Genomic DNA, 15,368 nt, shown 5'->3' with positions numbered 1-15,368 from the left:
GGGGAGGGGTGGCAAGGAGGGGATGGCCTCGAGCTGACCAGTGCTTGCAGATGCTCCAAGTGATCATGAGGGGGCAGCAGAGCCTAGGCTCTGTTTTCAGCTTAAGGTTTAAATGGGGTAGCCTGTGGGAGACACCTTCCAGAACAAAATAAATCCTGAGCTGCATGGCCGGAATTGTAATAAATCATCCTAAACGTGTTAAAAATGACAGCAATAAGGGGACTTTAGAAAGAACCTAGTCCTTAGCAAAAGACAAGTCTGAGTCTGAATTGTCAAATATGACTTTTCCCAGACTTAACACAGGGAGTGGATGAGAAAGCTGGAAATAAAACCCAAGACTCTATCTCTGCAAATCTATGGAAAGAAACATAAGCCCATTTCCAGAAGAAGAACTTGGTTCTCTCCCAGTTGGGAGTCCCAGTATCATGGGAGTATGTGTGAGTCTTGCTTTATGGCATCTTCAGTGGCCAGCAAGTGATGCTGGGGAAGATCAAGAATGGTACACTTTCTGGCTGTAGATTTTCTTCTTTTCATCTTGAGGCCAAATTCATCAGACCCTACATCCTGAGGGAGAAGAGGTGAGAGAGCTTGGCAGGTGAGAAACAGGAACCAGTATAGGGTATCAGCTGCAAAAAGGACTGGGAACCATGAAAAATTTAATAAATTTGCTTTTATTGTTTTTAGTTATTAGAAATATATGTTATTGTTCTGCATGGAGCACTGGGTGTTATGCACAAACAATGAATCATGGAACACTATATCTAAAACTAATGATGTAGTGTATGGGGATTAACGTAACAATAAAAAAATTTTTTAAAAGATGCAGGAAAAAAAAAGAAATATATGTTATTATATTGACTAATAAAAAATCAGAACCGATAGATAAATATTAGAACTTCAAAAATACTTATAATACTTATATACTCAAAGAAAATGCTGAATCTTTTAAAACATGTTTTTTTATGAAAATGAATTACAATAAATCTTACAAGAGGTTTTGTATAATGTAAAGTTCAGTCCTATGTTTAAGTGATTGCCACTGTTAATAGGTGATTCAGATGCTGTCCTTGGTGCTGAAACAAGGCAGGCAGGAGGAAGAACTTCCCTGTATGAACAGGAGCGCCTCGCCTGAGATCCTAACAAGCCCATCGGAGTTTCCATGGTGTTTCTATCTGAGAGTTTTCCAGCACTGTACTCTCTCCCCTCTTCCTCCTTGGTACAGGTTTTGTTTTTCATCCGGTTCCATGAATGCTCTCAATGGGGAAAAGTTCCATCAGGCTTAGACAAAGGAAGATCTCCTCACTCCCAGAGCCCACAGCTCCATGTAAAACTGCCTTAAATCGACGTCATCAACACCTGGGGCCTCTGAATTTTGATCTGGAAAGAGATAGAACCAGGTGAGGGCTAGGTTTATAAGGAACCTGGGATTTGGAAACATAAGAGTCTTGGGACTGGGAAAGTGCTCAGCTTAGAGTCTAGTACAAATCAACTGTCTCCCCCCACTTACCCGCAACTTAAGTAGCTTTCAAGGCATTCTAGCTAGGGAGTTTATCTTTGCCCCAAGGCTTTCCCTAGGGAGTAAGGTGCATGAAGCCAATCATACTTCTTCGGAAGTGTGAATACTTTGAGAGCATTTCTTCTGCCCTGGAACATCCATCCAGTTGAAATAAAATTAAGGTGGCAATCAATGAGTGGTCACCTCTTGCCAAGTGACCAATCTTGGCCTCAATCATAGTGAGACCTCCTGACATTATGTACCTCCTGAGGTGATGCAGTAGCATTATCCATGACATATGCTTAAGAAAAATGTCTAAGCTGGGTCTAATCAAGCCTCTAGACCTAACTGCCAGTTTATAGGAAGTACAGAGGATTGAGGGACAAGGTAAAGGACACCATGAGGAAATAATTAGATATATTTAAAATGTGGGGCATTCCTTAAGACAATCATCCTAGATTCTTAAAAAAAATTAATATATTTAAAAGGTAGGAATCAGTTCTAGATTAAAAAGACCAGTGTGACACAACAAAAGTCAGTGAGTGAAATTTGTTCATATTTGAAAAAACTAGTAATAAGAGATGTTTTTTGGTTCATTGGAAAAATGGATATTGGATGATATTGTGGAATTATCATCAACTTACTGGGAATGCTAATGGTATTTGGGGGTGTGTACTGAAGTGTTTTATCACTTTTATCATTTTATCAAATGTCATAATGTTTGCAACTGACTTCCAAATGGTCCAGCAAAATTTGTTGGGTATGTATATCATATATATACATACTATGCCATATAATGAAAATATAGCAACATGTTAAACATTGTTGATCTAGGCGGGGTATTTAGTGCATTACTATTTTGACTTTTATGTGGGTTTGAAAATTAAAACAACTAAATAAACTAAATAAATTGGCCATCAAGGACATACTTAAAGTGGAAAGAAATCTCTGAACCTGGAGCCTCAGGTATCTAGAGAAGGTAGATTCCACCCTGCTGCTTAGCTCCTTCTCCTCCACCTGCTGCCACCCCAAGTTATTGTTCATTTCCCAGCAATGTAGACCTAGATGTCACCCGGACTAACAACCATAAACATGACTTTGCTTTCTTGAAGATCTTACCATGGTAGGAGAGGATATGGGGTCTTAGGGCAGGGGGAGGTGAGCACTTCATCCATGCCTTTCTTACCTGTGTTTCAGAATCTATTTGGTCCAGGGAGGGCTGGAAGTTACTATAAATGGAGTCCAAGTGGATGGAGTCATCTTGATCTGGAAGGGAAGAAAGCCCCATGGAAGCAGCTGGTTAGGAAGACAAGCTCCCATCTCTACCTATAATCCCACCCACTGCAGGGCTAGTGTATCTCCTTTTTGTCCTTTTCCATGCTTTTGCCTTCTTCTTTGCTCTGCCTTTCATTCACAGAAAAGAGCTAGATTTTTTTTTTTTTAATTCCCTCTTTTAGCTGGAGTGTTTCATCCACTTATATTTGTTGTTGTTGTTATGGTAGATTATTTTATTTTTTTTAAAGATTTTATTTATTTATTCATGAGAGACAGAGAGAGAGAGACAGAGGGAGAGGGAGAAGCAGGCTCCCTGCAGGGAGCCCAATGCGGGATTCGATCCCAGGACCCTTGGATCATGACCTGAGCCTAAAGCAGAGGCTTAACCAACTGAGCCACCCAGGCACCCTATTTTCTACCATCTTATTTTGTGCTTCCTATTTGTCATCTCTTTCCTTATCATCTGTTACCCCTTTCTTGCTTTTTTGTGGATTGACTAAAATGGTTTCCTTGTTCCATTCTTCCCTTCTCTGGAATGTAAAGACTCAATTTGTAGAAATTTTAACACATACATTTAACCTGACAAAATCTGCAGTTAATCACTTGACTGAGCTATAAATCACCTATCAGTGAGCTCACCTACTCCTAAGTGCCTATCCAGGTCCACATAGGCAGGTTTGTGTTCTGGAGACATCTAGACCATCAAGTAACTCGTGCCCCGCAGTGGTCTAGTTATACTGTGCCCATGCTTAAACCTCATCCAGGGCCTTGCAGGAGCCAGAGGTGGAAATAGGGGTACAAATGTGGAACTCAATGTTTTAGAGATGAAAATACTATTCTCTTTGCTCTTTTAAGTCCTCCCATGTGCCTCCCATGTGTGTCTCCACACTTTGAGACATTTTGAGTGCACTGAGGACTTCCAATACCTTCATGGATGTCAAAGCCAATGTTTTGGAAAGTTCCAGGGGTTGGTCCTCCATCTTCTTCATGCCACTCATACAGCTGAGACACTCTAGACTTTTGCCTATTGACAGAAACACCAGAGAGGTTCCATGATGAGCAGGGAACCAGGATTTGGGGACTGGTTATGTCCCTCCTTTCCGCTCCCCCACTGTCCACCCTGAGGATGAATGATTGAGGGCAGAGGGATCAGAAAAGGAGGAAGAGGAGCTGGAGGCAAATGGGAGAGGTAGCAGCAGTGACTCACCTTTTCAACTCCCTCTTGGAACGGAGCATGAACATCAAGAGAACAACAAAGATGAGTAGCATTATGGCACCAGCTGCCCCCACAAGCCCATACACCAGGCTCTTCTTGGTGCTGAACTCACAGGTTTCACCACTGTACCAGTCAGTGTCCGTGGTCAGGCAGCTGAGAGGGACAGAGGGGGCAGATGGAGAGAAGGAGCATTCTGAGTCAGGGTCAGCCAACACCCACAATCTCCCTGCCTCAGATCCAGCCCTGACCCCATGGGTGCTTAATGAGGAGAGGGTGAGGACGACATTGCTGGGGTGCAGAATGAGGAGCCCTGAGGGGATGGACAGAGGTAAAGTCCAGCTTCCACAGCATGGGCCTAAGAGAGGCCCAGTACTAAGCCCAATAGTTTTAGGTTTTGCAGCCCAGGATCTAGAGCAGTTGGCCCACCTCTGGTGCTGCCCCGGGCTGTACCCAGGAACTTGAGACCCCAACAACAACCTTTTTATCCACATACTAACCATCACGTTCTCAGCCTCTCCTTTTCTATCAGGAAAAGCAAATCCCCATCCCCGATCCCCAGCATACACTCTGCCTCTGAAGCTCCCTCCCCTCCCTGGAGACACTCTTTCTAAGCCCTGTTCCTCTCCTCCCCACACCAGCCTGCAAAATCCTCGCTCAGAAAACCTTCCCAGAACCAGAACATCTGCTCAGGCCTTTGCATATGTGTGACTCCTTCCCCCTGGTCTCTCTTTGGTTTCATTTCAGTAGGCAAAGCCTGGGACTCGGGCTTTTACAAGCTTTCCACCCTCCCCGTGTGGGTGGGTCACCTTCTCATTTCACCAGTATGGTCTCCCCCTGGAAGCAAGGCTTTATCCTCCCCATCTGATTGGGAGTTTTCTGAAGCTGGGGTTTTCCTTCTGCTCCTTCAGAGCTTGGCACAGTCCTTAGTCTCAACTGCACAAACCCCGGGGAGGGGAGGAGAGCTATTGAGGCCCGTTCTGGACCTGGCCTCGGGGCTCTGGCTACACGGGTCCTTTGTGGCTGGCTGTATTCAAGAGAGGCCAGGACCTACTCCGTGACTTGGCCTTTAGGCAGGGTCTTGAAGGGTGGGGAGGAAGGACAGAGCCAGGCTGGAGAGGGACACTCACTAGCACCGAGGGCCACTGCGTTCTAGCCGGCACTTCCCGAAGTTGCAGTTCAGGGAGCTGTTGAAGCCTGGCATACAGCGGTTGATGCAGATTGGCTTCTTTTCCTTGTACTCCACGAAGAAGTAGGCAGCGTAATCTTTCCCAACCCTCTCCCGGCATTCCTCTGTGGGGAATGGAGGAGTTGCAGTGACCAGGCAACCAGGCACACAGTCTGCCTCCCCCTGCCGTCCCTGGAGGCCCCCCCCCCAAGTCACCTACTTGCAGGGTCGTATTTAGTAACTGTGTAGTTCTGCATCTTGGTGGCCGCCGTGTTATAACACAGTACAGCTGTGAATGGAGACACACAGAGCCCCTTAAACAGATTGCTTTAGTAGGGTTGGGGGAGTGGGGAGAGGGGCTGTGATGAGGGGTGGTGGGAAACCCATCCCTGCAGATGGGGAATGCCAGCCTCAGGCCTAGCTCTCCAGCATAATGACCCTCCAAGTACCCTGTGCCCTCCCCATGTCTTCTCCCACATGCACCTTTGCCAAGAGTCCCACACTATTCATTACATTCAGAAGAATCTTCTCTGCATAACAAGCCATGCTTATTCTCACTTTCCCCGTAGACGGGTGCCCCACAAGATGTAGCCTGCGTGTACACCTGCCTTTCCCCCTCCCCCACCCCAAGGATGACAAAGCTTAAAGATTCCTTGAGGACCCCTTCAAGCCCCTCCCAGAAGCCTAGGAATTTACTTGCGCAGGTATTATTTCTGCTTATTTGCTCCTTGGTTACATTCTGGATTTTTTCCACCACCTCCTGGATGGTCTTAGTGAAAACTTCATTGTATTCTGGGGTGTAGTTGGTCTTCAGGAGGACTTCATGTTCTACCACAATACTGCCAGCACTGAGGAGAGAAAAAGATATCAGTGAGCATCCTCCCAGGTCATAATAGGTGCTCACTTCTACAACCCCTTTTCCCAGGCAGGATATGCCCTCTTTGCACCCATGGGAAGGCAGAGCTGGGGTAAGATGGTTGAAGTGATGACCCGGTGTCCCCTGGGTGAAGGCTTATTCCAGGCACAGTGCTAGTCACTTCCCCACAGGACTCACACCATGACTTGCGCCTCTGACAACTGTCTCAAAGGTTAGGTTCTAGGCAGCTCTATGTGGAAGTCTCGGAAGGCTCAAGGGCAAAGATGGACAGAGGGATGGGACCATGGAAGATCATCCTCAAGGTGTCATCAGATGCATTCCAGCAGGAGACTGGGCAGCTGCCGGCAAGGTGTCCTCAAGAGGTAGGAGGACACCAGAGACTCTTACAGGATTCATGAATTGCTAGGTGGAGGGCTGCAGAAGGTCTGTGAGCCTCTTAAGAGCATGCATAGATTTGAAGCTCATATGTGCATATTTTCTACTCACATACACTTGTGTCAATTCTAAAATGAATCTCTGACACCTAAAAGGTTAAAATTCTAGCCGACAGTCTCTTCCTACTCTGTGCTTAGGAGCTAGAAGAAGCCAGGGGCAAGGCCACCAAGAAAGCATGGCTTCAGACACGCTAACAGCTTCCATTTGTTTCCTTTTCTCTCCCCTAGCTCCAAATCCCCAAAGCAGTACATCTTCTGTGTATGCAAAACAGGATCAGAAATACCTGGAAGTCAACGAGCTCTTATTCTAGAATGCAAGTTACTTCTCTCTCATGTGGGTGTAGGGATTATTTACACCCCAGGAATGAGCTTTCTGGGTTTAAAAATACAGGAACAAGTCCAGACTTCCCATGCTCACAATTCAGGATTCCTAAGTAATGGAAGCCCAAAGCACTCTTTTTCCCTTGCTTTCTCCTTACCACTATATTCAGAGGCTTAAACATAAATAGAAGATTGGAAGGGTGTGGCGATACTCCTGAACAACATAAAGAATAGAATAATACAGAATAATAGAGTTAAATGAGATAATAATTATACTCATAGTATATAACATATAGAATAGTGGAATTCAAATAACCTGTAGAATAACGAGTTAGAGGGGACCAGAGGATCTTGTAGCTCAAGGCCATCTTTCACAATAAGGACATGTTCTGGCATCTCCCAGAGTCCATCACTGCCCTCAGTCCCCGTTTTGAAAGCTCCCATGGAGAAAGACGGCTTTATCAAGGCCACGCAGGTGTAGTGGGAGTTATGAGGTACAGGAGGAAATCCCGACACTGGCCCTGAGTAGCCGGCTGATCTTGGACCAGCAGTTGGCCCCATGGGGCCTCAGTTCCCTCTTCTATAACATGAAGATAGATGGTTCCTAGGATTCTTCCTTCCATACTTCCGAGGTGAATGATTCTCACTTCCTATCTGCCCACTCCCAGACCTCTCTGGAGCCCTCAGAGCCCAGCTGTCTCCTCTTATCTGGCCAAAGGTGGTAACATAGAAAACCCAGCAGGAATGTAAAAATACCTGATCCACAGGGCCTGTCCTCCCTCTCTTGCCTGAGAGATAGAGAGAGACATGTAGAGAAGAAGGATGACGTCTGCACCTACAGACTGCCCCATCCCCAGGGGCAAAAGAGAGCTCTATGGGGTCAGCACATGCCAAACCCAGAGAGGAAGTTTTAGGACCAGAAAGAAAAATGGTTTTCTCTTCCAGGGGAGCTGAGCTGCTGAAGAGCAGACACGGGGCACCTGCTGTGCTCACAGACCACGGGGAGGGGGCGTGGCAAGCCCATATGGTCCCACCTGGGGTGGCCTCTCTTGTTTGAGAGAGAAGGTTTGGGTTCAACACAATTGAGAGAGGAAGAAAAGCAGAGGCTCACGGACACATTTCCCCTCCCTGTGATTTTTGTGCAACTTCCTTCCTACTGGTTCTAAGTTCCTCTTGAAAATTATCATGATTCTGTAAACCATGGGAACGATAGCTCCCTCATGATCTGGGGGAGGCTGGGCAACTCCTGTGAACCTCATTGGCCAGCACCATTCTCAGGATTTCAAAAAGTCGAGGTTGATAACAGGGCTGAGATTCTGTGGGGGCAGAATCCTGTGAGAGGTGAGTGAGAGTGAATACCGGCCACCTGTGGACTTGGACACTTTTCCCTGGGGTTTCCTCCCGAGTTAAGTTATTGGGCTTCATCTCTGAAGACAAGTGGGGTGTCCATCACACAAACTGTGACCTGCAGGTGTTCTCGTGTGTCAGTGTCTCCAGCATAAGAGGACTTCTGTGTGAGTCTTGGCTCTCCCACTCCGTAAATGACCCCTCAGGCAACTCAATGCCTACCTCTAGGTATCTGTTTGTTCATCTGTGCAATGGGAACAGTCCTGCTGGCCTCACTCACAGGGTGATTAGGAGCTTCAAAATTCGAAAATATATGTGAAACCATAGTTGTTGGAGGGTGTTATGGGCTGAACTGTGTTCCCCCAAAATTCATGTGTTGAGGCCCTAACCCCCAGTACCTCAGAATGCATCTGTATTGGGGGATAGGGCCTTTATAGATGCGATTAAGTTAAAATGAGCCTGTTGGGGTGGGTCTTAATCCAATCTGAGTGGTGTCCTTATAAGAAGAAATTTGGGGGGCTCCTTGCTGGCTCAGTTGGAAAAGCATGTGACTCTTGATCTCAGGGTTATGAGTTCGAGCCCCATGTTGAGTGTAGAGATTATTAAAAAAATAAATAAATAAGAACTTTAAAAAAAAAAAAAGAGGAAATTCAGTCACACAAAGACACACCAAGGATATGCTTGAATAGAGGAAAACTGTGTAAGGACCCAGCAAGAAGGCAGTTGTCTACAAGCCAAAGAGAGACTCAGAAGAAACCCAACCCACTGAATGCCTTGATCTTGGACTGCCAGCCTCCAGAACTGTGAGAAATAAATTTCTGTTGCTTGAGCCACCCGGTCTGGGGTATTTTGTTACGAGAGCCTTAGCCAACTAATATAGAGGCAGAGTTACAGTTGTCTTTATAATTACGACTATTGCTTCCACTCCAAAGACTTTCTTCCCAGGGGCCACAGATACTTACGACAGCCTTGTGATGTTGACCCCTTGATACTCAGGGATTCCGAGATAAACTATGTCCATCTGAAAGGCAAGGAGGTCACAGTGTCATCCCACAGGCCCCAACTTGGAGCCTGCCGGGTCTTTCCATAGGAACTCAGGAAGGCCGAGGGTGGACCTGCTGTGTCCCCCATTCCCTGTCAGGAGTCCACACTGTCCCGATGGAGCGGTCCCTCCTCAGAGACCAGCCCGGCCCATGGGGCCCCCATTCCCCTTTCATGAAACCTTGCTTTGTCTTTCCACAAGCTCTCTGGCAAGCCCTGAGGAAAGGAATGAGCTGAGAAACTCACAAGCCTCTAACAAGAGAACAGCCCTCAGCTGCTTTCTTCACCTCTAGAGACTCCTCCCTAGGGAAAGCAGAGTGGCCCACGGGGACTTGCATTCCCAGGCTCACCTCTTTTGTGAATATGTCACTGAAGTTCTGGAATTGTACAGAATTCCGGTCTTCTAGCTCTTTGGTGTACTCCATACTGGTCACTGTCACAGTCATTTCCATCTGGGCAGAGACAGTCTCTGGCGGAGGCTCTGAGGGGGTCAGACAGGAGCACCACTTACTGAGGACAGAGCCAACCTCCCGCCCCGAGTTCCCTCCCAAGGAGACCCACAACTCCAACAATTCTTCCCTGGACAGGGGAGTGGCCTGGGCCCACCACCTATGACCCCCACTCAGGTCTCACCAGAGTGCCCCTGGAGGGTGGGGAGTACACCACACTCCTCACGGCTTTGGGATTGAGCCCAGGGGATCACGGGTCCTACATTCTTTATGAGAATTCCACACACTTTTTGTATTCTCCTCCATCACACACTCATTTATCTTAAGTGTATTTTATGGTAAAATTCTGTGTCAAATTTGTGTTTTATTCCAAACCATACCTTCTTGCTTTATTCATTTTTTAATGTTTCAACTTTCTTACCATTGAGTAAAATGGTTGCCCCCAGAAGAGGCCATATTCCTGTACATGCAGAGGGGCAGGAATGGAGGCCCAGTGTTGGGGAGAGCAGAGCCCTGTGGTCTTACTCACCTATCTCAATGCTGGGGACCACATCCTCACACTTCGGCCCGTGGAAGAGGCTAGTGCACACACACTTGATCCCATCCCAGTAGCCGTCATTCTTGCAGTCCGGGACGCTGTTCTCGCAACGGTCTCCTTGGTAGCCGCTGGGGCAAACACAGACCTGCCCGTTCCATGTCCCTCCATTTAAGCAGGTCCCTGAAAGGGACAAGGCCCTGCTTTACCCACACATATTTGCACAACACTTTACAACTTGTACCACATTTTCATAGGCACTGTCTAATTTGATACTCTCACGAGACCTTGGGGTGAGCAGGACAGTTAGTGTCATCCCCACTTGACAGATGGGACAAGTGAGGTGGAGAGAGGCTAAGAGACCTTCCCAAGGTCCATGTGGAGGTCAGACTTGACCTGGTCTTGGAGTATTCCCGTACGATTTACTTTAGCCCTGAAAAGAAAGGAATGGGAAACCTAGTGTTGTCAGTAGTGAGGGACCACACAGTCAAGGCTGAGGAAGAGAAAAGAGGAAACAGAAACTAGGAATATCTAGAGGAACTTGACCAATCTAGATTCCAGCAAGCCTGAGAATGAGTATGTCACTGTCTCTCCAAAACCTGCTTCAGAAGAGCTCATACTGGAAACTGTTGCCATTGTGACTATTCGTGATTCCTCTTTATTTTCTGGGATGTGGAGTTTGAGGGAGGAGTGTAACTTCCCACAACCTGCCTGGAAAAGTGATAGCTCTGTTCCCTTTGGGTTTTCTTTCTTTCTTTTTTTTTCTTTTTAAGATTTTATTTATTTTATTTATTTATTTGACAGAGAGAGAGCACAAGCAGGAGGAACGGCAGGCAGAGAGAGAAGCAGGCTCCCCACTGAGCAGAAAGCCTGATGTGGGGCTCAATCCCAGGACCCCGGGATCATGACCTGAGCCTAAGGCAGATGCTTAACCAACTGAGGCACCCAGGCGCCCCCTTTTTTATTTATTTGCCAGAGAGAGACAACACAAGCAGGGGGAGCAGCAGGCAGAGGGAGAAGCAGGTTCACCGCTGAGCAAGGAGCCTGACGCAGGACTTGATACCAGGACTCTGGGATCATGACTTGAGCTGAAGGCAGATGCTTAACTGACTGAGCCACCCAGGTGTCCCTCCCTTTGGCTTTTCTTGAAAAGAGCTGTACCTGCACAGACTAGTATTCCAGGTGTGTTTTGTCTAAGGAGGCACATGAGATATGCACATACTCTAGGAAGACCTGCCCCACCTCTGCCTCCTGGTCTACCCCTCTCCTACCAGATTCAGAGTGTGTGGACCACACCCATGGCCATCACATCACACAGCTTCTGGTTACAGGCCTTTGGTCCAAGACATTCAGGAAGAATGAAAGAGTTGAGTCAAGAGTGGTGTCCTGGGCACAATGAAGATCCATGAATCCAAATCAGCCTCTCTCTCACTCTCTCTGTTGTGTGTTACTGAAGATGTCCAGACCTGATCTAAGTGCTGAGCACAAGCTTGTGCACAGCAACAAAAGCAACTACTGGGGTGTGTGACTTGTTGCCCAAGGGTCTACAGGGAAAGCCAACCTACAGGGAATAAGAGGAAGATGAAGGGAGACCATCTGCCTTCAGACAAGTGATCAACACCAGCTGAAGGCCTGGTGGTCATGCATTCACTACAAGACACCTGTGGGACTTCCTAGGGACACAAGGTCCAGACCTCCCCTCTGAAGATGCTCAGTACCTCCATCTGAGAACCAAAGAGCTCAACAAGACAATGCCACATTGGAGAGAAACTAAAGAACAAAGCCACATAAAATAAAGGCCAGGGAAAGAACTTGCCAGAGAAAGAATTCACAGAGTGGTGAGAAAATGCAGTAGCCAAATGCTGAAGAACTTCCCTTCATCTTAAATTCAAGACAGGATTGGGCAGTGCCCCAGGGAGACACAGATCATATGTCTCTGGGCATATCTATAGTACATCTAAACCAGTAAATGTCTTCAAGTATTTTAAGTAATGTGTTTTTCTTAATGTATGGCAAATATCCTCTCTCGCTCTGATAATAAATCTCACAAGTATAAGAGTATATTGTAGGGGCACCTGGGTGGCTCAGTCATTAAGCGTGTGCCTTTGGCTCAGGTCATGATCCCAGGGTCCTGGAATCGAGCCCCACATCGGGCTCCCTGCTTGGCGGGAAGCTTGCTTCTCCCTCTCCTACCCACCCCCTCCGCCCCGCTTGTGTTCCCTCTCTTGCTGTGTCTTTCTCTGTCAAATAAATAAATAAAATCTTAAAAAACAAGAGTATATTGTATAATATATATTGTATATTACGTATTACATAATGACAGTATGTTATAACGGTAGGTATGGAGTGGGGCAGGTCCCATCTTACCCAGAGCAAAGAGAGCTGAGTGAGCTCTAAACACAGAGAAAAGACACGGAAGTATAAGGATACAGAAACATTCAAGGGCATAGAGGCAGAGCTCAGAGCTGATAAAAGTGAACCTTCTTGGCTTCTATAGTGGATGAGTAGAAAATAAGAACAAACAAAATGATTGAATGGTAGCAGAGAGATAGTTGCCAGTAGCATATGTGAGTACTCTTGGCAACACACTCTTACAAAAACAAACAACAACAACAACAACAAAAAACCCTTAGCACTTAAGCATGAGCAAAATCGACAAGAAAAACTACTAAAAAGACATGAAATCCAAATGAAAGATATGAAGTTCATGAAATTATAGGATATAAAACAGTCTGACAGAGTACAAAAGGAAGAAATGGAGTGTGCAGACATTTTGCTGGGGATTGAAGGGGTCCAGGGAAAGAGAGGTAAAGTGTGTTTTATGATAGAGTGGACTTCGCTCTAGAACCAGCGGGCAGGACGGGGAGGTCAGAGACAGGGTGACAGCACTGATGACATTTGATCTCATGGGAAACAAGAAAGAGAAAAAGAAGAGTATTAAGGGTAAAAAGTTAATAATCACATGGAAGTAGATTGAAAACATACTTAAGGTGCATAAGGCAAAATCAAGAACTTTCTTACGTGGTGTGGTTGCAGGAGGAGTAGAGGTTGGGGTCGGGGAGCTTCTTATTGTAACAGTAGTCGAGCTAGTGAAGACACTGGGGACTATGGTGGAGGTAGTACTGGTGGGACTGCTGGCAGTGGAAGTTGGACTGGTAGAGGGTCGTGTCGAAGAATGCCCCGGGGTGCTCCTGGCGGTGGAAGTTTGAGTGGTAGAGGGTCCTGTGGAAGAATGTGCTGTGATGCTACTGGCAGTGGGAGTGGGACTGGAACTGGCTCCCGTGGAAGATGGTCCCACGGTGCTACTGGCCATGGGACTTGGAGTAGCAGTGGGTCCTGTGGAAGATTGCACCAAGGTGCTACTGGCCGTGGGAGTTTGCGTTATACTGGGTCCTGTAGAAGACTGTCCCGTGGTGCTGCTAGCCGTGGGAGTTGGAGTTGAAGTAGTTCCTGTGGAAGTCTGTCCCGTGGTGCTACTGGCAGTGGGGGTTGGAGTGGAAGTAAGTCCTGTGGAAGTCTGTCCCGTGGTGCTAGTGGCAGTGGGAGTTGGACTTGAGGTACTTCCTGTGGAAGTGTGTTCCGTGGTGCTACTGGCAGTGGGAGTTGTAGTAGAAGTAGTTCCTGTGGAAGACTGTCCCGTACTGCTACTGGTAGTGGGGGTTCGAGTGGAAGTAGGTCCTGTGGAAGTCTGTCCCGTGGTGCTAGTGGCAGTGGGGGTTGGAGTGGAAGTAGGTCCTGTGGAAGTCTGTCCCGTTGTGCTAGTGGCAGTGGGAGTTGGAGTGGAAGTAGGTCCTGTGGAAGTCTGTCCCGTGGTGCTACTGGCAGTGGGGGTTGGAGTGGAAGTAGGTCCTGTGGATGTCTGTCCCGTTGTGCTAGTGGCAGTGGGGGTTGGAGTGGAAGTAGGTCCTGTAGAAGTCTGTCCCGTTGTGCTAGTGGCAGTGGGAGTTGGAGTTGAGGTACTTCCTGTGCAAGTCCGTCCCGTGGTGCTAGTGGCAGTGGGGGTTCGAGTACAAGTAGTTCCCTTGGAAGTCTGTCCCGTTGTGCAATTGGCAGTGGTAGTTGGTTTGGAAGTAGTTCCTGTGGAAGTCGATCCCGTTATGCTAATGCTGACGGCGTGTCTTCGTGTTTTGGGGCCTCTAGAAAGGTGTACACTTGTTCCCCTGTCTTCAGGTGTTTGAGTTTTGTCATTGTGTTTCTTATTGTCCACCATGATGATTGTGTTACTGGAAATTCCTGTAGGTTCTCTAGTCTCTTTCAATCTTGTTACTGTTTTGTTACTCGTAGTTGAATTTGGTTGTTCCTCTCCATGTCCTATGAAAGTTTTCAAGTTTTTAACTTTGGTCAGTGTTTTTTAAAATTTTCTAGGACCTATAGGAATTCACGGGGTCTGTGTCAGAAATTGCTACTTTAGGGGCCCCTGGGGTGGCTCATTCTGTTAACTGTCTGACTCCTGGTGTTGGCTCAGGTCATGATCTCAGGTCATGAGATTGGCCCCAGCATCAGGTTCATGCTCAGCAGAGAGTCTGCTTAAGATTCTCTTTCTCTCCTGCCTTTCCCTGCCCCCTGCTCATAGCACTCTCTGTCTCTCTAAAATAGATTGGTAAATGGTGGGGGGGAGGAAAGAATTGCTACATTAAGTGGATTCTTTCTTGTTAGTGTTGTCAGAAAAAATCTGTTGTCAGAATCCATTGTCTGAATGAACTTGAAATATTTGTTGCAGGTATATTCTGATCTCTCTTGCCATCTCCTCTAGGCTGTTTGAATTGGGATGAGCCTGAACCCCTTTCCATAGACCCTGGCTGGTTCCCATATACCTTAAGAATCTTTATAAAGCCCTAGAATCCACATCGTCATGGACTATAAAATCTAGGGGTTTGTGGACCTATGAAGGTTGTTCCAGTCGTTTTGCACGAAGGTGCTCCCTCCCAGACCTCCAGGGATGCTGTACCTCACCTGTATCATGGATGTCTTGTGTCTGCTTGCACTTAGGGTCCTGGGGGTTCTCCTGGAACACACACCCTCCTCCATCCCATACAGACCTGTCCCCTTGGAGATCTGAAAGAGAGAAAGGGAAGTTAGTCTCCTGGAGCTATAACTTTCTTTCCCTTTTGGGAGTCCTTCATTCTCTCAAAACCTCTCTGATTCTCTCCACCCCCAGCCCCACCTCCTCTGGAAAGGGCCACCTCGCTTGTTTCAGGTTCTAGAAATCAAGC

The 15,368-nt window shown here is 47.0% G+C and overlaps 1 protein-coding gene across 1 annotated transcript; it reads right to left on the bottom strand.

Moving 5' to 3' along the window:
* Window positions 1-1,335: 1,335 nt before the first annotated feature.
* LOC116648602 (mucin-17-like) lies at window positions 1,336-15,117 on the bottom strand. The gene is made up of 13 exons (XM_032430675.1): window positions 15,109-15,117; window positions 13,975-14,027; window positions 13,279-13,377; window positions 10,150-10,286; window positions 9,522-9,652; window positions 9,093-9,151; window positions 5,848-5,999; window positions 5,372-5,440; window positions 5,114-5,276; window positions 3,978-4,139; window positions 3,697-3,794; window positions 2,682-2,761; window positions 1,336-1,377 (listed from the first exon to the last, which is right to left on the bottom strand). The coding sequence occupies exons 1-13, from the start codon at window positions 15,115-15,117 to the stop codon at window positions 1,336-1,338; spliced, it is 1,254 nt and encodes a 417-aa protein (XP_032286566.1).
* Between the last annotated feature and the right edge of the window lie 251 nt (window positions 15,118-15,368).

This window comes from Phoca vitulina, unplaced genomic scaffold (assembly GCF_004348235.1).
Source record: "Phoca vitulina isolate PV1807 unplaced genomic scaffold, GSC_HSeal_1.0 scaffold45, whole genome shotgun sequence".
NCBI classification, from domain to species: Eukaryota; Metazoa; Chordata; class Mammalia; order Carnivora; family Phocidae; genus Phoca; species Phoca vitulina.
Note: the sequence above shows the minus strand (reverse complement) of the source record. Positions and strands in the feature narration are given on the sequence as shown.

Bases quoted from the DNA above. Each gene is read 5' to 3' on its own strand.
- LOC116648602 (XM_032430675.1), bottom strand. The intron at 6,000-9,092 runs GTAAGTATCTGT...TTCTCTCCTCAG, and splicing joins GTCAACATCACAAGGCTGTC to TGCTGGCAGTATTGTGGTAG. The intron at 5,441-5,847 runs GTAAATTCCTAG...CTCCATTCACAG, and splicing joins CAGAAATAATACCTGCGCAA to CTGTACTGTGTTATAACACG.